General features: G+C 36.7%; 1 protein-coding gene across 1 annotated transcript; it reads right to left on the reverse strand.

The window, feature by feature from the left end:
* Nucleotides 1–266: 266 nt before the first annotated feature.
* On the reverse strand, nucleotides 267–6,924 carry LOC111777342 (leucine-rich repeat receptor protein kinase HPCA1). Its single transcript, XM_023656889.2, has 19 exons — nucleotides 6,765–6,924; nucleotides 5,024–5,147; nucleotides 4,869–4,940; nucleotides 4,719–4,793; nucleotides 4,562–4,633; nucleotides 4,319–4,480; nucleotides 4,158–4,232; nucleotides 4,009–4,080; nucleotides 3,860–3,931; nucleotides 3,690–3,758; nucleotides 3,515–3,589; nucleotides 3,329–3,400; nucleotides 3,115–3,246; nucleotides 2,555–3,030; nucleotides 2,302–2,454; nucleotides 2,063–2,202; nucleotides 1,775–1,991; nucleotides 967–1,202; nucleotides 267–803 (listed from the first exon to the last, which is right to left on the reverse strand). Exons 1-19 carry the CDS (start codon nucleotides 6,862–6,864, stop codon nucleotides 444–446), a joined length of 2,754 nt encoding a protein of 917 aa, XP_023512657.2. The 5' UTR covers nucleotides 6,865–6,924; the 3' UTR covers nucleotides 267–443.
* Between the last annotated feature and the right edge of the window lie 12,078 nt (nucleotides 6,925–19,002).

The following is a 19,002-nucleotide window of genomic DNA, read 5'->3' on the forward strand; positions in this document are numbered from 1 at the left end:
AATTTATAGTCTTCCATTGGTTCGACCATGTTTGGATGGAAATCTTCTCTAAGACCATGTTTTTTATGAATTTATAGTTTGGTCCAAACGTTTCTTTCTCCGACCATTTTTTGTCATTTTTTCGAACCCTAAACCCTAAACTCTCACAACTTAAACCATCAAAATTGTTGGAGCTTGGATAACAATTTGGTGTAACTAAACTTACCAGTTATTACAAATCTGTAAAACTGATCTTTTGGGGTCAAATGTTCTATACAAATATGATATCCAAACTAAAAATCATCTATACTCCCAAATTTCTATGTTTTAAAGATAAAATCTGTAAGAAGCTTATCCAGCTTCCAAGTAACTACCAAGCATAGTAATGCTACAAACTAAAATAGAAGATAAACCCTCAACTTAAAGGACCAACTGGGTTAACCATATAACCCTCATTGCCATACTTAAGGAAGGCCTCCCAAACATATATTTTGTAACATACTTTCAATTTCTTTCACCACTTCACTCATCGTGGGGCGATTTACAGTTGATTCTTCCACACATTTTATGGCCAACTCCAAGAACCTTCCAAACTCCCTTACATTTGGGATCTCATTTCTAATGGTTGCATCTATTATCTTCATCAATCCGTAATACGCTTTGTCACTCTTGTTTGCTAGTCGAATCACTTCACCGACTAAACATATCCCTTTCTCAATTGCCGGTTTAGCAGTGATCAATTCGAGCATAACAACTCCAAAGCTATACACGTCACTCTTCTCAGTTAACTGTTGGGTTGTGTAGTATTCTGGATCTAAATAACCCTGCAAATGAATGTTGTTTGAGAAACGTACATATCGAACAACTAAGGTATTCCGTATAGATTGCTACGATTTACTTATTTCCATAGATTTGCAAAATAGATTTTGTTAGAACATGCTTAATTGAAATGCAGAAAAAATGCATTGGGTGATGAGAAGCACTTACCCATGTGCCTTTAACTCCGGTAGATAATTGTGCCTTTCCATCGTCAAATACAGGCTTAGACAGGCCAAAATCTGCAACCTTCGCATTTAAATATTCATCCAACAGAATATTGGAAGACTTGATATCTCTATGGATTGCAGGAGGATTTGCAAACTCGTGAAGGTAAGCTATTCCTCTTGCAGAGTCGAGTGCTATCATGAGTCTTCTTTTCCAATCAAGATGAATATAAGAAGTCCCTAAATAAAAGACATGCCTATTAATTACCATTTGATTTCAAATAAAAAATATGGATGAATTCCTGGATTTGAATTACATTAGGATCTAAAAACACAATCCCAAAACTCTAGTGTTAGGATCGCACAACTCACACACTTGATCTAGATGAACACAAAGAAATAGAAGAGAGAAAATACAAGGAGAAATATTGGCTAAAGGTTTTATATATGGTTCAATTTACTTTTTATATAGCTTTACCAGATAAAACCATTTACTATATATAACTATTTACCTTATATATTTTTATGACAATTTACTTTATATGACATTTATCATATATAACTTTACTACGTATAAACGTTGACTAACCAATAAATAAGTAGTAAGCTCCATAATCTAACCTCTAGTACTACTAGTGAGAAACTACGGGGGTCTCAAAACCTAAACCAAACTATACTACCTTAGTAGCTTAGTAGTTTATGAACATCAGTCTTCCCTTACAGGTTGAAGGATCCCCCACATTTGCAAAACTCCAAATAATAAAAACTCTTTAATCTCAGAATTACAAAGAAATTTAAACCAATAAACTTACCAAGGATGTCTTGAAGTGATCCATTAGGCATGAATTCATAAACAAGCATCTGTTCTCCCTGTTCACAACAAAATCCTACAAGGGCTACTAGATTCTTGTGATGAACTCGTGAAAGTAATTCAATCTCAGTCTTGAACTCAAATGCACCCTGCTTTGATCCTTGCCTAGCTCTTTTGATTGCGAACATTTGTCCATACCCAGTCATTCCTCTATAAACCTAGAGAAAATAGCTTTTAATGCAACTCTAACAATTAAAACTTCAAAAACAAGGAAAAACTTAGACGTTACCTTTCCATACCCTCCAACTCCTATCTCATTACTTATGGAGAAATTATTTGTCATCTTTCTAAGCTCATCATAAGAAAAATATATTGCTCCCTTCAATTGTGGTGCGTCTCCACTTGCTTGTTCAGTCGATGACCAAGAACCTAGAGTAAATTTGAGACAATTGATAAAATAGAAACATTTAGATAGATTTAGATAGATGTCTAGAAAGAAAATCAACTTGAGGATAAATAGAGGCTTACTAAATGGCCTGCTCAATGAAATCGCTTTTGATACTCGTTTCTTCTGCTTAATTGCATATATTCCAAGTCCAATGAGGCTTAGGACCAGTAAGGAACAACCAATTGCAATCCCAATAAGCCACCTATTGCTACCAAGATTTCTCTCATCTGAAGCTGCAGGATATCATGTTTTTAACATTAGTTCATGATGGCCGATGCTAACTCATAGGAATTGAGTACTGACATTCTTATTTTCAATGGGTATATAACTTGCCAGAAAATGGGTACTGAGGTGGAATGAAATAAAATGATCCAAACTCTGCCGGAAGAAGGAAAGTTTGATGACTCAATGCAGACGCAATCCTCAAAATTTCTGAGTAATTGAAAACCTTTCCAAAGGGTGGATAAAGTTCAAGTTGTATCTGAAGGTAATCATCACTATCGAACTCAGCGTTTTGAATAACAATGGAACCAATAGGAAGATGTAGTTTCTCCGAGAGTTTGTCTTTGAGTAACAGAAACAAGGTATCATTTGACAATTCCCTGATCGAGGGTCCTCTGAAGTGCAAAGACCCTACATAGGGACACTGACACTCACAGCTTTGAGGGTTATTCTTCTCGCCAGTGGAGCACGGTCTAGTTTCACAGTTGACATGACTGGGAAAATTCGGCTTTGGAGCCAGTTGTGAATTTTGACAAGCATTTTCTTCTAAGATATGAACAACATTACACGCAGGATTTCCTCCAAGCCTACAAAATCATGACAATAAACTAATAAATATGAATGATATCATGAAATCTAAGGTTGGAAAATGTTGTGAAAGCCCCTCGCACATCAAAGTTTTATTGTATCCAGATTTCGCAAGTTCGGTAATGCGATTATTTTCCAAATCAACAAGCTCCAGATGCTCATTGATGTTGCCACCCATGTTCAATGTCCCATCAAATAAATTGTACTTCAGTTTTCTGTAACAATCTGAATATATTAGTTCCACATTTTTTTATATGACTTGGAGATAATAACACACTAACTATCAGATATTCTTACATTTGTTGTATTTGTGGCAAGCTGAAAATGGTTTCTGGGACTGATCCTTTCAGTTGTCCAAATTCAACGATCCTGGAAACATGGTTTGTATCGACATTTCTCATTTTGTTTCTCAAATTTGTCATTTATAGTATTCATTGGAAAATGTGGTATAGTGTTTAGTAGTGAACTATATCAGGGACCTACAAAGTGGTGAGAGATGGTAAGCTTGAGAACCAATCCGGGGCTGCTGATGTATCAAATGAGTTGTTACTCAGGTCCCTGTAAAAATCAAGTAATAACGAGAATTTGACCGATTAAATTAATGAACTAGAACAGGAATGTTTCAGTTAAGATGAAAGTTTCTCGTCCATATACTTACAAAACACATAGTGAAGTCATTTGAGTTAAATTTGGCAACGGACCTGTTAGATTATTGTGTGCTAAATTCCTAAAAGAGAATCCAACAACATAGGTAGAAAGAGAAATTTGATTACTTATCCATGAAAAAAAAAAAACACTTTCATAATCTTCGCAAAGAGAAATACCCACAAGTGCATGATCTGTCTTAATTTGGTGAGATTTGATGGGACCATTCCTTTTAGAGAGTTCCGATCAAGTCGGCTGCAACATATTCGAACCATCATGGAGAGGATATTGCATGAGAAAGAGTCAAGTGGTATGTGTTGTACTAGACTTACAGAACTTCAAGGGTGCTAACAAGTCCCAAGGTTTGTGGAATACTCCCAGAAAACTGATTTTGATCAAACACTCTATAATGAAAACATTGGTAAAGTTTTAGGATAAGAAAAACAAGAGAATAGAATGTGAATCATCGATGGTTACTTACATGTGTATTAACTTCATATCAGCGCTAAAAAGCTTAGGTGGTATAGAGCCTGATAGCTTGTTCTTACTCAAGTGACTAAAATTAAAAAATTCAAAGGCCTTTAATACTAAAAAGGAATTGGATCAGAAACTTGTAAATCAGAGATAGAAAAGGATGCTCACAAGTGTTGTGCTTGGTGAAGAAGGTCCAGACCAGGGGAATCAGAAGTTGATACAGGGAGAGGTCCATTCAACTTATTCTCCATCAAATCTAGCAAAACAAGTTTGGAGAGTTTTCCAAGCATAGGCGGTATAGGGCCAATGAGTTTGTTCGAATTCAAAGCCCTAAATGAGAGTTCGAATTTAAGTCGATTTAAAATATATATGAACTCTACTCGTTAGGTCAGATTAACAGCAAAATCTTACAAGGACATCAACTGAGTAAGGTTGCCCAAATGTTCGGGAATATTCCCACTGAAGCCACATGCTGCTAGGATTCTGAACGATTAAATTTCAACTTCAGCGACATGATTGAAGAACAGAGATATCTAATGTTCCATTGGATCAAAGATCGAAAACTTACAAGGACCGCAAATTTCGCAAATCCCCCAACCGAGGAGAGAGCGGACCAGTGAGATTTTCGTTAAATGACAGGTCCCTGTAATCAAACGAATCATCAAAATCGAATTCATTTGGTAAAACGAAAGAGCTGATATATATAGATGTAACTCACAATGTTGTTAGTTCAGTAAGGTCTCCAATGGCGCCACTAAGATGACCTTCAAGGCCGATAGACGGCAATTTTCTAGAAGAAGTTACGACCAAGAATTCAATGGTATTCAACAGATTGAACGACATTAGAAACAAAATCGAGGAATACAAACTCACAGTTCAGTGACTCTAGAACCATCGCAAGTAACTCCTTCCCAGAGATCTCCACATGGATCAACTGATGTCTTCCATGTTGGTGGTGTGTTCTTCCATTCCTCTTTCAACGATAGCAGGACTTGAACTGCACATCAAAATTTTCTCAAACCTCATTCAACATTCTAAGTTGGATAGAAATCCCACCTCCGCTAATTTATGGAATGATCGTGGGTTTATAAGTGAGGAATACTATCTTCATTCGTACCAGGCTTTTGGGAAGCACAAAGCAAAGCCATGAGAGCTTATGGTCAAAGACAATATCATACCATCGTGGAGAGTCGTGTTTGTCTAACATGGTATCAGAATCATGCCCTAAACTTAGTTGTGCCAATAGAATGGTAAATCTCAAATATCAAACAAAGAACTCCAAAAGAAAAGGAGCCAAGCCTCCTGGAAGGTATTAAATATGACTAAGACTCCAAAGGAGTCGAGCCTCGATTAAGGGGAGGCGCACTTTGTTCGAGGGGAGGTGTTGGATGATTGAAGTCCCACATCGGCTAATTTACAAACAAAGCCATGAGCACTTATGCTCAAAGTGGGCAATATGGGTTTATAAGTGAGAATACTATCTCCATTGGTACGAGGCCTTTTGGGGAATCCCAAACAAAATCACGAACACTTATGTTCAAAATGGAAAATATCATACCATTGTAGAGAGTCGTGTTCGTCTAACACGGTATTCTTCCCAAATCATAATCATTGATTCAAAACGTGAAATCACAAACCTAAACCATGGTAGTATTCGAGGAAGCATGTATTTATTGGTGCATGATAAATGTTATCAAATTCTTTTATAAATAAATTATTTTCAATAATCTAATTATGAAAATAATTTTTATTGGAATCTTGATTTTTAGTTTATTTTGTAATAAATTTAAATAATTATTCATTTAATAGAATTATATATACTTTAAATTATAAATATTTCGTCTAACTTATATTCAAAATCAAATAAAATATTATATTAAATAAGATATACTTATAAATTTTATGTCATTATAATATTTTATTAATAAAATAATAATATACCTTAAATTTCTTAATATAAGTATATAAATAATTTATAAATAATCACAAATAAATGATTTATAAGTAAGGTTTTTTTTGTTTAATCCTCCTATTACTATCAATTTGACCCATTTAATAATTATTATAAATGATTATATCGATTAATATATATATATTAAAAAAAACATATTAGAATATTTTATGGGATTTGAATAATTAAAATAGTAAATATGAATATATTAGTTTACTTTTTTTTTTTTTTTTTTTTTTTTTTTTTTTTTAAGAAAACCCTTAACTTTTGTATTTTATTTAAAAATAATTAACTTTTTTAAGTTTCAATCACACTTAAATTTATTTTATTTTTAATAATTTTGGACAAAAAATTACTTTATTTTAAGAAAGATGTTTAAAAAAAAATTTAAAATTAATAAAATAGTAACATTTTGTTTAATATTAATTTTTAATCAAATTTTTAACACAAAAATAGATTTCAAATAAATAAATAAATAAATAAACTCTCCCAAACAATTTCTTAATTTTAATTGTTTTTAATAATTTAATCAGTTTTCAATTATATTAATAATTAAAATATATAAGAGTACTATTTTCAATTCAATAAAAAAATATATTATTTTCAAATAATTTTTATAATTTTATTTTAATGAAAAGAAAAGGGAAAAAGAAAAGGAATTACCATCGTTTGGGTCTGTGTAGGAGAAGGAGTTATGAAGTCCAAGAAGGAAGAAGAAAGCCAGAAACGGCAGCGTTTTTGCAGATATCGTCGCCTCCTCCATTTCTCAAGGCTAAGCTTAGATAATGGAAGGAGTTGGGAGGGAGTTTGATTATAAGAAGATAAGGATAGAGCCTGAGGAAGTGTCCTTTTCTGGACTTCTTCTTCTTCTCTTAAATCCAAGCCCCACAATAAACCAATTCTATCAATTCTTTCACTGTTTCTTAGTGGAAAAATCAGTCTTAAAGATTGTTTTTTAGTGAAAAAAATCAAACGACCCGTTACTTATACGACGTGGTTTGAGTATTTTAAATAATCAGTAAGTGTTCTTATTATTGAGGTCGAGAAATGCAAACACAAGCAACATGGTTAAACTTATCTTTTTATAGAAACATCATGGCATGGCTTTTGGCTCTACCTTCTAGTGCGGACATGGTTAGATGTGTAGTACTTCTCTGCACATGGCTCACACACGTGCTCATGGGTCCACTGGATGAGCTCATATACGTATCCCTTGGACCTGGCTCATTGGGCTAACGCACGCTCATGCTGTTGGACGTCACATAGGGAAAGGGCTTGCATAATATCATGGTGGATATAGATGTTTTGAGGTACTCGTTTGTACTTAACATAACATGGAAGTATCTAGATGCATGTGTTATACAAAATGCATGAGAACCCATAACATTAAAACATTGCATAATTGATGACGTTAGTCATACTTCCTTCTTTGCTTGACATAGCTTTTCTATGAGACATATATGATACTTGTCATATTATTCATGATCAACATACATGGTTTTCTAGTATCTCATAGGCATAATGCATATGTATTAACAGAGTGTATATGGTGTGGTACATGGAGGTTCATGCACCAAATAACAACGATAATATAACATAGTTCCATGATATTTTTGTGTGCCAGAAGCGGAACAAATGTACTCACAACACCAATGAACTGAATTACACAAAGAGACATGAAGATATTTACGTGGTTAGGAGAGAAGAAGTTCCCCTACATCCACGGGTAGCAACCGATCACTAAAAAACCAAGTGTTACATGTGAATACCTTACTATCACACTACAAAGACTCTCACCAATATGTCACTCAACAAATACGATGTGACACCCAAAACTCCCCCAAATCCCGATACCACTTGTTAGGAATGGATATTCGGAATGGAGGGAGAATTCTCTCATTGTATAGCGAATCAAATCTACGATATGACTGAGACTAAATCTAATCCAAATAACCAATCAAATCTAATCCAAATAACCCAATCAAATCTAATCCAAATAACCTAACCAAATCAAATCAAAACTTATGACAATTTACAACAATCTCCACCTTGTCATAAGATCTCGAAATCAAATCAAAACTTATGACAATTTACAACGATCTCCACCTTGTCATAAGATCTCCAAGTTGATAACTGAGTTGGTTGCTACCACCTCAAGCCTCAATACGTATGTTGGGAATTCCATCGATCATAGAGAAAGCATATGCTATTGTATCATTAAACCTTGTAGGTTTTCGAATTACCCTTCGTGGTCTATTCTTGGCGATAGACTCAAGCTCCTCCATTTTTTCATTTACAAGGTTTTGCTCCTCCAATTCTAAGACATCAGACTTATTATCTACCTGATCAATAGGTTCTTATCTACCTGATCAATAGGTTCTTCAGTAGGAGCAACTATATCAGGAGAGAACACCACCTTCTCTACCTGCTTCAATCCCTCGTCATTATTTTCAATTTTCTGCAAAAATATTCCAGACTCATCGAATGTCACATCTCGACTATTAACAATCTTACTTGTTTCTGGATACCATAACCTATAACCCTTCACGCCTTTGCTAAAGCCTATAAACTTGGCCTTTTTTGCTCTAGGATCCAGCTTTGAGTCTGTCACATGATAATAAACAAGACACCCAAACACATGCAATTTATCATAATCACTAACAGGAATACCTGACCATACCTCAAGCGGAGTTTTCCCACCATTTCCAGAAACAGGTAACGATTCACCAAGTGAACTGCATAACTGAGAGCCTCAGCCTAAAAAGCCTTACTCAATCCTGCTTGAGACAATATGCATCGAACCTTCTCTATTAATGTCTGGTTCATTCTCTCAGCAACTCCATTTTGTTGTGGCTTCCCAGGAACAGTGAAGTGTCGAACAATCCCTTCATCTCGGCATACTTTAAGAAATGGATCATAAGTATATTCTCCACCGTTGTCTGATCTCAGCTTTTTGATTTTCCTTTTCGTCTGATTCTCTACCATTTTCTTCCACTCTAGGAAGATTTGGAGAACCTCGTTTTTGTGCCTCATGGGATATATCCAAACTCTCCTCGAGTAGTCATCAATAAAGGTGACAAACCACCTCTTTCCTCCCAATGAGACATTCTTCGTGGGACCCCATACATCAGTGTGAACATAATCCAAAATGCCCTTTGTTTGGTGTATAGTTGTACCAAACTTCACATTTTTTTTGTTTACCAAATATATAATGTTCACATAAATCAATTTTACCAGTTGTGGCACCCTTAAGAACTCCTTGGTTCACCAATGTCTGAAGCGCCTTCTCACCAGCATGCCCAAGTCTCATGTGCCATAATTTCGATATGTCTTGTTCTTTTGAACTAGACACAGTAGCATGCCCAATTATTGTGGTTCCGTTGAGGTAGTATAAGCTACCTCTTCTAGTTCCTTTAATTGCCACCAGAGCTCCACGAGCTACTTTCAAATTCCCTCCTTCCAAAATTATGCGATAACCACTCGCATCCAAAACGCCAAGGGAAATCAATTTTTTCTTCAAGTCAGGGACATACCTCACATCATTGAGTTTTTGTATAACCCCGTCAAACATCTTGATTTGTACTGAGCCGATTCCCGTCATCTTGCAAGTACTATCATTGCCCATATGACAACTCCACCATTGAACTCTTTGAAGTCCAAAAACATCTCTCTGTTGTAACACATATGATAGGAGCACCCAGAATCAAGAATCCATTCACTGGTTTGGTTGACTTGATGAGGAGATCGTCAAGGCATTATCTGTATCAGTGACGTCATCTCTAACCACATTGGACTTCGACCCTTTCTCTTTTAAGATCGGGCAATCTTTCTTCCAATGGCCTTTCTGTCGACAATATGCACACTCATTTTTATCAAGTTTTCTCCAATTACCATATTTACCTCTCGACTTTGATCGGGACTCTCCACATTCGCTCTTTTTCCAAGTAGAAGTTCTTTCACGAGCAGTGAGAACATTTGAGCTAGAACCTTGATATGCCTCCTTTTCCTTCTTTCGTGCCTCATTATTCATCAAGGCATTCGAAACATCTTCAAAATCAATATCATAGGCTCCATGCAGTAGGGTGGTTACTAAAAACTCGTAGGACTCCGGCAAAGAATTTAATAACAACAATGCCTTGTCTTCGTCATCAATCTTAACATCAAGATTGAGCAAATCAGGGATGATTTTGTTAAAATCATCCAAATGCTCAGCCATTGAGATACCTTCCTTGTAGTCAAAACGGAAGAGTTTCTTCTTCAAATAGAGTTTATTTTCCACGCTTTTTTGCATATATTTCGCCTCAAGCTTGTCCCATAATTCTTTCGCCATGGTCACCTTCATAAATGGATATTTCTGATCCTTACCAAGACAAGATCGAATAATTCCGCAAGCTTGCAGATTTAATTTCGTCCATTCTGCTTCTGTCATGTCTTCAGGCATCATGTCTTGGAGAGAAGCATCAAGATCTTGCATGACCAGCAAATCGCTAACTTCACCTCGCCAAACACCAAAATTATTGGTTCCATCAAATTTCTCTACTTCGAGATTGAAACTCCACAATTTCGATCCACGCCGTGATTTAATTCCAGAGATTCTGCCATAAGCACGATTGTGAGCACGTCTAGTGGTCGATGAGGCCAAAACTTTCACAATACCTCAAATACCAGAATCAAGCTCTGATACCACTTGTTGTGCGCAGGAAGCGGAACAAATGTACTCACAACACCAATGAACTGAATTACACAAAGAGACACCAACATATTTACGTGGTTCGGAGAGAAGAAGTTCCCCTACATCCACGGGTAGCAACCAGTCACTAAAAAACCAAGTGTTACATGTGAATACCTCACTATCACACTACAAAGACTCTCACCAATATGTCACTCAACAAATACGATGTGACACCCAAAACTTTCCCAAATCCCGATACCACTTGTTAGGAATGGATATTCGGAATGGAGGGAGAACTCTCTCATTATATAGCATTATAGAATCAAATCTACGATATGACTGAGACTAAATCTAATTCAAATAACCAAATCAAATCTAATCCAAATAACCAATCAAATCAAATCTAATCCAAATAACCCAATCAAATCTAATTCAAATAACCCAATAAAATCTAATCCAAATAACCTAACCAAATCAAATCAAAACTTATAAAAATTTACAACAATCTCTCATAAGATCTCAAAATCAAATCAAAACTTATGACAATTTACAACAGATATAGCATAGTAATCTCCACCTTGTCATAAGATCTCGAAATCAAATCAAAACTTATGACAATTTACAACAGTTATAGCATAGTATATATGATTTCATAACATAGCTTGTATGTGGCATAACATATTTCATAGCTTAAACATAGCATAAAACACATCATACAATCATAAAACATGACACGTGTAGAGGCAACATGGCACATATCTTTCATACAACAAACAAGTCATTCAATCTAGCCAATAGTAAGCTACTTGGTTGGCCTAAATCGACGTCACTAAATTTCTTGAGTTGATATTTGTTTGATTCTACTCGTCGAGGTTTAGATCCAAAGCTAACTTCAAACTCGATTCTTCCATCTTCTTTCTTTCTTATACTCCAAATTGACGCTTGCTAGGGATAAAGAAAGGATGGTATGGAGATGGAGAAGTAAAGAGAGGAGAATGAATTAAAATATGAAAAATGATGTATTTAGGAGATTGTTTATATGGGAAGGAGAAGAGAAAACGAGGATGTAATGAAATGGAGGAAATGGGGCATAGAATCACACTGGTAATCTTAGTAGCTAGCAAGTACATTGAGTCACTCCCCTAACCCAGGGTGACTACATGGTCCAGTGGGAGAGTTAGCCAGCTAATCTCCCATAGATGACGAGCAGGCTAGCATACACTATATTCTTCCCACTAGAGATTTCTTTTGAGGTAGCACCTCAACCTAGGACACCGAACAACCGCTGCATAGGCAAAACTAGTTACGTAAGTCTGTGAATAGCAAGGGTTGTATATATAGAACCCAAAGAGAAGTCTATGGTCACTTGCTAGATCAAGGATGCGATGAGAGCTTACAAGTAGGTTCGTTACTGTAACGATCCTAGATTTCAACTACCTAAAATCGCTACCGTCATCTTAGCCTAAGCTCATATGCGAAATATAACTCTTAAAACATCATCATTAAAACCATAATTTCAGAATAAACATAACTTCATCATTGAAAATACCGCCATGGTCTTACGTGTTCAAAACATAATTCAGAAATGAAACTAAAACCAATAATGAAATTAATTTAAAATGTGAAATGCATAACAACTTATTCTAACCTAAGCCTAGGAAATTAAATATGCTACTAGCCTATGTACTTGTCATGCTCTCTGATTGCAATGTCGTCGTCAACCGTAAAGGGGCGCCTTGCCTTTACCTGAAAATGACGTATCACACAGCCTGAGTATTTTAAAGAATACTCAGTAAGTGATCCAACTATAAGGGCCGTAAAAATGCAAACACATGCAATGATGCTCTAGGGACCTATCATTAAAACATCCGAGGGGTGGCCTCAAGTCCGGACTATATTGGATGTGCAGTACTTCCTTATCTGTCTGTAGCAACGTCCGAAGGTCAAAAAACCCTTGAGTGTTATGCTCGACATGATCACCATCATCATCGAAGCGTACGCATCCATACTTATCATCATAAAAGGGGAAGTATCTCAATGTTATGTACATACAAAAATACATGAGATCCCTATAGTTTCTCGTCTTTAAAACATCTTTATGACAAAACCCTAGTTTCATCCTTATATTACTATAAGTAATATATGTGCTTTAACTTTCCATCCTATCATCATCTTTAACGTTATCTAGGGTCATGTCCTAGGCAAAGTTATTGTAATAATGCAGTATGACATTCACAACATGCTTCTCAAACTTAATATGGAAAATAACATCATAGTAAGGAAATAACATCATCTACGTCATCGTATCATCATGCATCATCATCATCATACAACGTTATCATAACACATCATAATTATTATAAAACATCATCAGACATCATTATATAGCTCATACATGTCATCTTACATCATATGTCATACATTATACCTCATAATCATAAAGCATAAAGGGCACGTGCTGGTACCACTGACATGTGTCGTCATACATCAAGCATTGTGTAGCCCTATGATAAGGCCACTTACTTGGTTGGCCTTAGCCAAAGTTCTCCCTAATTTAAATACGTTAGCTCCCGTTCCTCGAAAGCTTCTCCAAGTGTCGCCTGAGATCGTTTCCTATTAGGTGGTCTCGTTCCTTTTGTTAGTATTTCACAATTCTAAATTAGCTTGTGATATAGAGCATCATAGTGACCTTAATTAGTGTCAAAATTGGCTTCTGGAGGGTCGAAATAGTGGAAAGTAGCCTAAAATAAGATTACCGAGCTGAATAGCCAAGAATCTGAGCCGCAGAGCCGTGCCAAGCTATCTAAGCCGATTGAATCGAAGGATTTGCTCGCTGCAGGTGTGTCATGTGACACAATAGGAGGCCAACACGTGTGCAGGCGACTTTGGGTCAAGGTGCGGGTCACGCATAGGCGTACTGGTCACGGTCATGGGTCGCGGTTCACGACTGCTGCAAGTTGCTTGGGATGGCTGTGTGGGTTGTGCCTCGAGTAATTGGGCTTTGGCGTGCGCAGTCAAGTTTCGAGTTGCAAGTGTTGCGGGTTGGATAGGTCACTGAGCGTGTGTTGGACCGAATCAATGGATTTACAGTGAGTTGTGGGTTTGAGTCTGACTTGGATCTAGATCCGACGGATTCGTCTTCTTCCCCTGACTCAGCGCAAATTTTCAATTTTCTTCTCTCCTCTCCGCAATTGTTTTTGGCGTTCTTCCTTGTCGTTTTCCTCCTTTAACTCTCTGTTGGACCCTCTGATTCTCTTCCACGAAGTCTTGTGGCTTGTAGATGTTAAAGATGATCATACTAGACTTTTTCTCTAGGGCAGTTCACTTCTCTAGGAATGGTAGAACCACTAAATTAATTAGTGGGTGGTTGTTTTTCCTATTTTTAGAGTTGGCTAATTTTATGCTTTCTAGAGTGGTTAGTCTATGAGGCTATAAAAGCGAACCAAGTTTATCTGTTTGTCAATGCAATTGATTTCAAAGTTTTAGTTTGTGTGTTTACAACATTTGGTATTAGAGCCACATCGCAAGGTCTCATTGTGAGAATAAGAAACCGTAGTTTTTTTTTTTTTTTTTTTCTTTAAGAGTGAGTTGAAAGAGATTCAAAATATAGCAGCTGAAATCAATTTCGTTCAACTGGCAATTCCTAAGTTTGAAGGTCATTATGATCATTGGTCTATGCTTATGGAAAATTTTCTTTGTTCAAAGGAATATTGGTCTTTGGTGGAGACTGGAATTCCTGCCGCAGCAGAAGGAGTAGAGATTACCGAAGCACAACAAAAGACAGTTGCAGACCAGAAGCTGAAAGACTTGAAGGTTAAGAATTATTTGTTCCAAGCCATTAATCGAACTATTAGGGAAACGATCCTTAATAGAGATACTGCAAAACAAATTTGGGACTCTATGAAGCAGAAGTACCAGGGTTCCACAAGAGTCAAAAGAGCTCAACTCCAAGCTCTTAGGAAAGAGTTTGAAATCCTACAGATGAAAGAAGGTGAGAGTGTTAATGCATATTTTGCTCGAACTCTCACCATTGCAAAAAAAGATGAAAATTCATGGCGAACACATGAAACAAGTGGTGATTATTAAAAAAAATATTGAGATCAATGACCTCAAGATTTGACTATGTTATATGTTCGATTGAAGAGTCTAATAACTTAGACACTTTAACAATCGATGAATTGCAAAGCAACTTATTGGTACATGAGCAAAGACTGAATGGACGTGTAAGTGATGAACAAGTACTAAAGGTGACATATGATACCAGATTCGGTGGAAGAGGAGTTGATCGAGCTCGTGAAGTTTTTCGAGGAAGAGGTAGAGGAAGAGGAAGAGGTAGACATCTATTCTACAAAAACTACCATTGAATGTTATAAGTGTCATCAGTTAGGATACTTTAGATATGAGTGTCCTCAATAAGAAAAGGAAGCAAATTATGCTGAGCTTGAGGATGAAGAAGAAATCTTGTTGATGTCATATGTGGAGCTAAATCAATCAAGGAGGAAAGATGTTTGGTTCCTTGATTCGGGGTGTAGCAACCATATGTGTGCAAACAAGGAATGGTTCTCAGATTTTGACGAGGCCGACAATCTGTAAAGCTTGGAAATAATTTCAAGATGGCGGTGTTGGGAAAAGGTAACATTAGATTGCAAGTTGCTGGAGTCACTCAGGTAATCAAGTCTTGGACAATTGCAAGAAAGAGGTGTATCTATTTTAATACAACATGGAGAATGCAAAATCTATCATCCCAAGAAGAGGCTTATTATGCAAACAATAATGTCTGCAAATAGGATGTTCATATTACTTGCAAGAATCATGCCAATGGTGAGAGGGTGCCGAAGATATGGGCACTTAGGCTTCAAAGATTTGAGAACATTGCAATATAAGCAAATGGTGAGAGGGTTATCCGAATTGAAAGCATCATCTAAAATATGCACTGATTGCATGGTGGGAAAGCAACATAGGGATGCATTTCCAAAGAGAAGTTTATGGAGAGCAACACAAAGACTGCAACTGGTACATGCAGACATTTGTGGACCCATCAAACCTCTTTCCAACAGTAAGAAGAGGTATTTTATAATTTATTAATGATTACAGCCGCAAGGTGTGGATATATTTTCTTACTGAAAATTTTGAAGCCTTTACAATCTTCAAGAATTTCAAAAAACTTGTTGAGAAAGAGACTGGAGATTTTATTCGTTGTCTACGCACAACACAGATAGGAGTGGAGAGTTCACCTCTCATGAGTTCAACAATTTTTGCAAAATTAATGGTATCAGTAGACAACTTACTGCAGTCTACACTCCCCAACAAAATGGTGTAGCTGAGCGCAAAAATAGAATAATTATGAACATGGTTAGAAGTATATTATCAGAGAAGCAAGTTCCAAAGAATTTCTGGCCAGAAGTAGTAAACTAGACAATGCACGTGCTTAACAGAAGTCTTATAGTGGTAATGAAAGATATGACTCTTGAGGAGGCTTGGAGTGGCGTAAAACCTAATGTTGATTATTTTCGAGTTTTTTGATGCATTGGGCATATTCATGTATTAGATGGTAAGAGAAAGAAGTTAGATGATAAAAGTTTTCAGTGTGTGCATCAAGGGATGAATGAAGAGTCTAAAGCATATAAACTCTATGATCAAGTGTCCAAGAAGATAGTTGTAAGCAGAGATGTGATTTTTTAAGAAACAAATGCTGGATTGGGGAAAAACTAATGAAGAAGCTAGACTTGATACCCTCAAATGGGAAGATAGTAATATAGAAGGAAGCGAACATGACCAAAGTGAGGAATAATTTGAAGAGGAGATGATAGTAGAAGAAGAAGGGGAAGTTAATATATCTTCCCGTGAGTCATCTGAATCAAATTCCTCAACATCTGAAGAAAGCACTCCCGAAGTGAGGAACAGAAGAGCACCATTATGGATGAAAGATTATGTGAGCGGGGGAGAATTTTCTGAGAAGTTGAGCACAACAATTTAGTTCTATTAACCTCAACTACAGATCCGACTACCTTTGAAAAAGCTGTTCAAAATTCAAAATGGAGAGCTGCAATGGACTTGGAGATAGAAGTCATCAAACGAAATGAGACTTGGGAGTTGACAGATTTGCCTAAAGGAATGCAGAAGATTGGAGTAAAGTGGGTTTTCAAAACAAAACTCAATGAAAATGGTGACAAGTATAAGGCTAGGTTGGTAGCAAAAGGTTATGCACAACAACATGGTATAGACTATACCGAGGTGTTTGCACCTATTCGAATAATAATTATTTTAGCAGCTCGGAATAGTTGGAATGTGTATCAGCTTGACGTGAAAAGTGCTTTTGTATATGGAGAATTAAAAGAAACTATTTTTGTTGAGCAACCACAAGGTTATGAGAAAAAATGTCAAGAATACAAGTTACACAAATTGAAGAAGGCATTATATGGTCTTAAGCAAGCCCCACATGCATGGTACAGTCGAATTGAGTCACATTTTGTCAAAGAAGGATTTGAGAGGTGCAACTGTGATCATACTTTATTCATACAAAGAGGAGATGGAGGTAAAATTTTGATTATTAGTCTATATGTTGACGATCTAATTTTTACTGGTAATGATGAGAGCATGTTTGTTAAGTTCAAGAATTCTATAAAACTTAATTTGAAATGACTGATTTGGGAAAAATGAAATATTTTCTCGGTGTAGAGATTTTACAAAATCATGAAGGCATTTATATTAGTGAGAGAAAGTATGCAAAAGAAGTTTTGGAGAAGTTTAGGATGGAAAAAAGTAATTGTGTGAAAAACCCTATTGTTCCTTGGGTTAGACTAACAGAGGATGAAGGAGCCAAGATCAATGCTACCATGTATAAACAATTGATTGGAAGCCTTATGTATAACTGCAACAACGCCGGATTTAATGTATGTAGTGTCTCTAATGAGTAGATTTATGGCAAGTCCAACAGAGTTGCATTTGCAAGCTGCAAAAAGAGTGTTGAGATACTTAAAAGGTACTATAGATTTGGGAATCCTTTATCGGAAAAGGGGTAATGGAGAGTTGATAGCATATACTAACAATGATTATGCAGGAGATAGAGATGACAGGAAAAACCCTTCTGGCTATGTGTTCTTACTCAGTGATGGAGCGGTGTCTTTGTCCTCTAAAAAATAACCTGTAGTTACGTTGTCCACCACTGAAGAGAAATTTGTGGCAGCCGCTGTTGACTCTGCCAATTCGGAGGATAATGTCAACGAAAAATAGGCCGAAGGTTTCTTCGAAAGAAAAAATTAGCGGAAGTAAAAGGAGAGAGGGAGAGAGATTCACTCACATTTGCTGAAGACTCGATATCTTATTTTACTTCAGTTGAACGGTTTAAATAACAAATCTAATTACAAAAATAGAAAAACCAATTATACAAAAATAGAAGAAGTGGACGAAGACTTCGCCCAAATTGCCAAAACAATGGCCCCTAGAATCACGCTCCTCCATTCGCATGAATTCAAATGTTTTACAAACCTAACTAAATAAGGCATGGCTTTTATTTAACAATCTCCTCCTAAAAGCTGTACCTTATTATTTGAACTCCGATCTTTGAGCGTAGTTCTTCGAATTTCACCCGCGCCAGGGACTTGGTGAAAATGTCTCCAAGTTGTTCCTCTGTTCGGATGAAATCAATCTTGATGAGCCCTCGATCTGCACATTCTCAAATGTAGTGGAATCTGATTTCTATATGCTTGCTCCGGTCGTGCAAAACTGGATTTTTGATCAGGGAGATCGTAGCTTTGTTGTCTACGTATAGCATTGGTGGATTGCTTTCTCTCCCGATGAGTTCTTCCATTAGTCGTGCAAGCCAGATCCCTTGTGTTGCTGCCATCGAAGCGGCGATGTATTCTGCTTCGCAGGAAGACAACGCAACTACCTTCTATTTTGTTGATTGCCAGCAGATCGCGCCGCCTGAGAGAAAGTAGATCATTCCGCTTGTGCTCTTACGATCATCAACGTCACCGGCCATGTCACTATCACTGTAGCCGACCAGCTTGAGTTTCTCCTTTCCGCTCCCTACGCAATATCTTACACCCCAGCCTCTGGTTCCGGCTACATAGCGCAGGATGCGCTTGACAGCCACTAGATGCTCCTCCCTAGGTGCTTCCATAAACCTGCTCACATAGCCAACAGAATAAGCAAGACCAGGACGAGAGTTTATCAGATAGCGCAGACTCCCGACAATGCTGCGGTAATTGGTGGAGTCGACTGTCG

This window comes from Cucurbita pepo, chromosome 16, assembly GCF_057944985.1.
Source record: "Cucurbita pepo subsp. pepo isolate OVF chromosome 16, ASM5794498v1, whole genome shotgun sequence".
Lineage (NCBI taxonomy): Eukaryota > Viridiplantae > Streptophyta > Magnoliopsida > Cucurbitales > Cucurbitaceae > Cucurbita > Cucurbita pepo.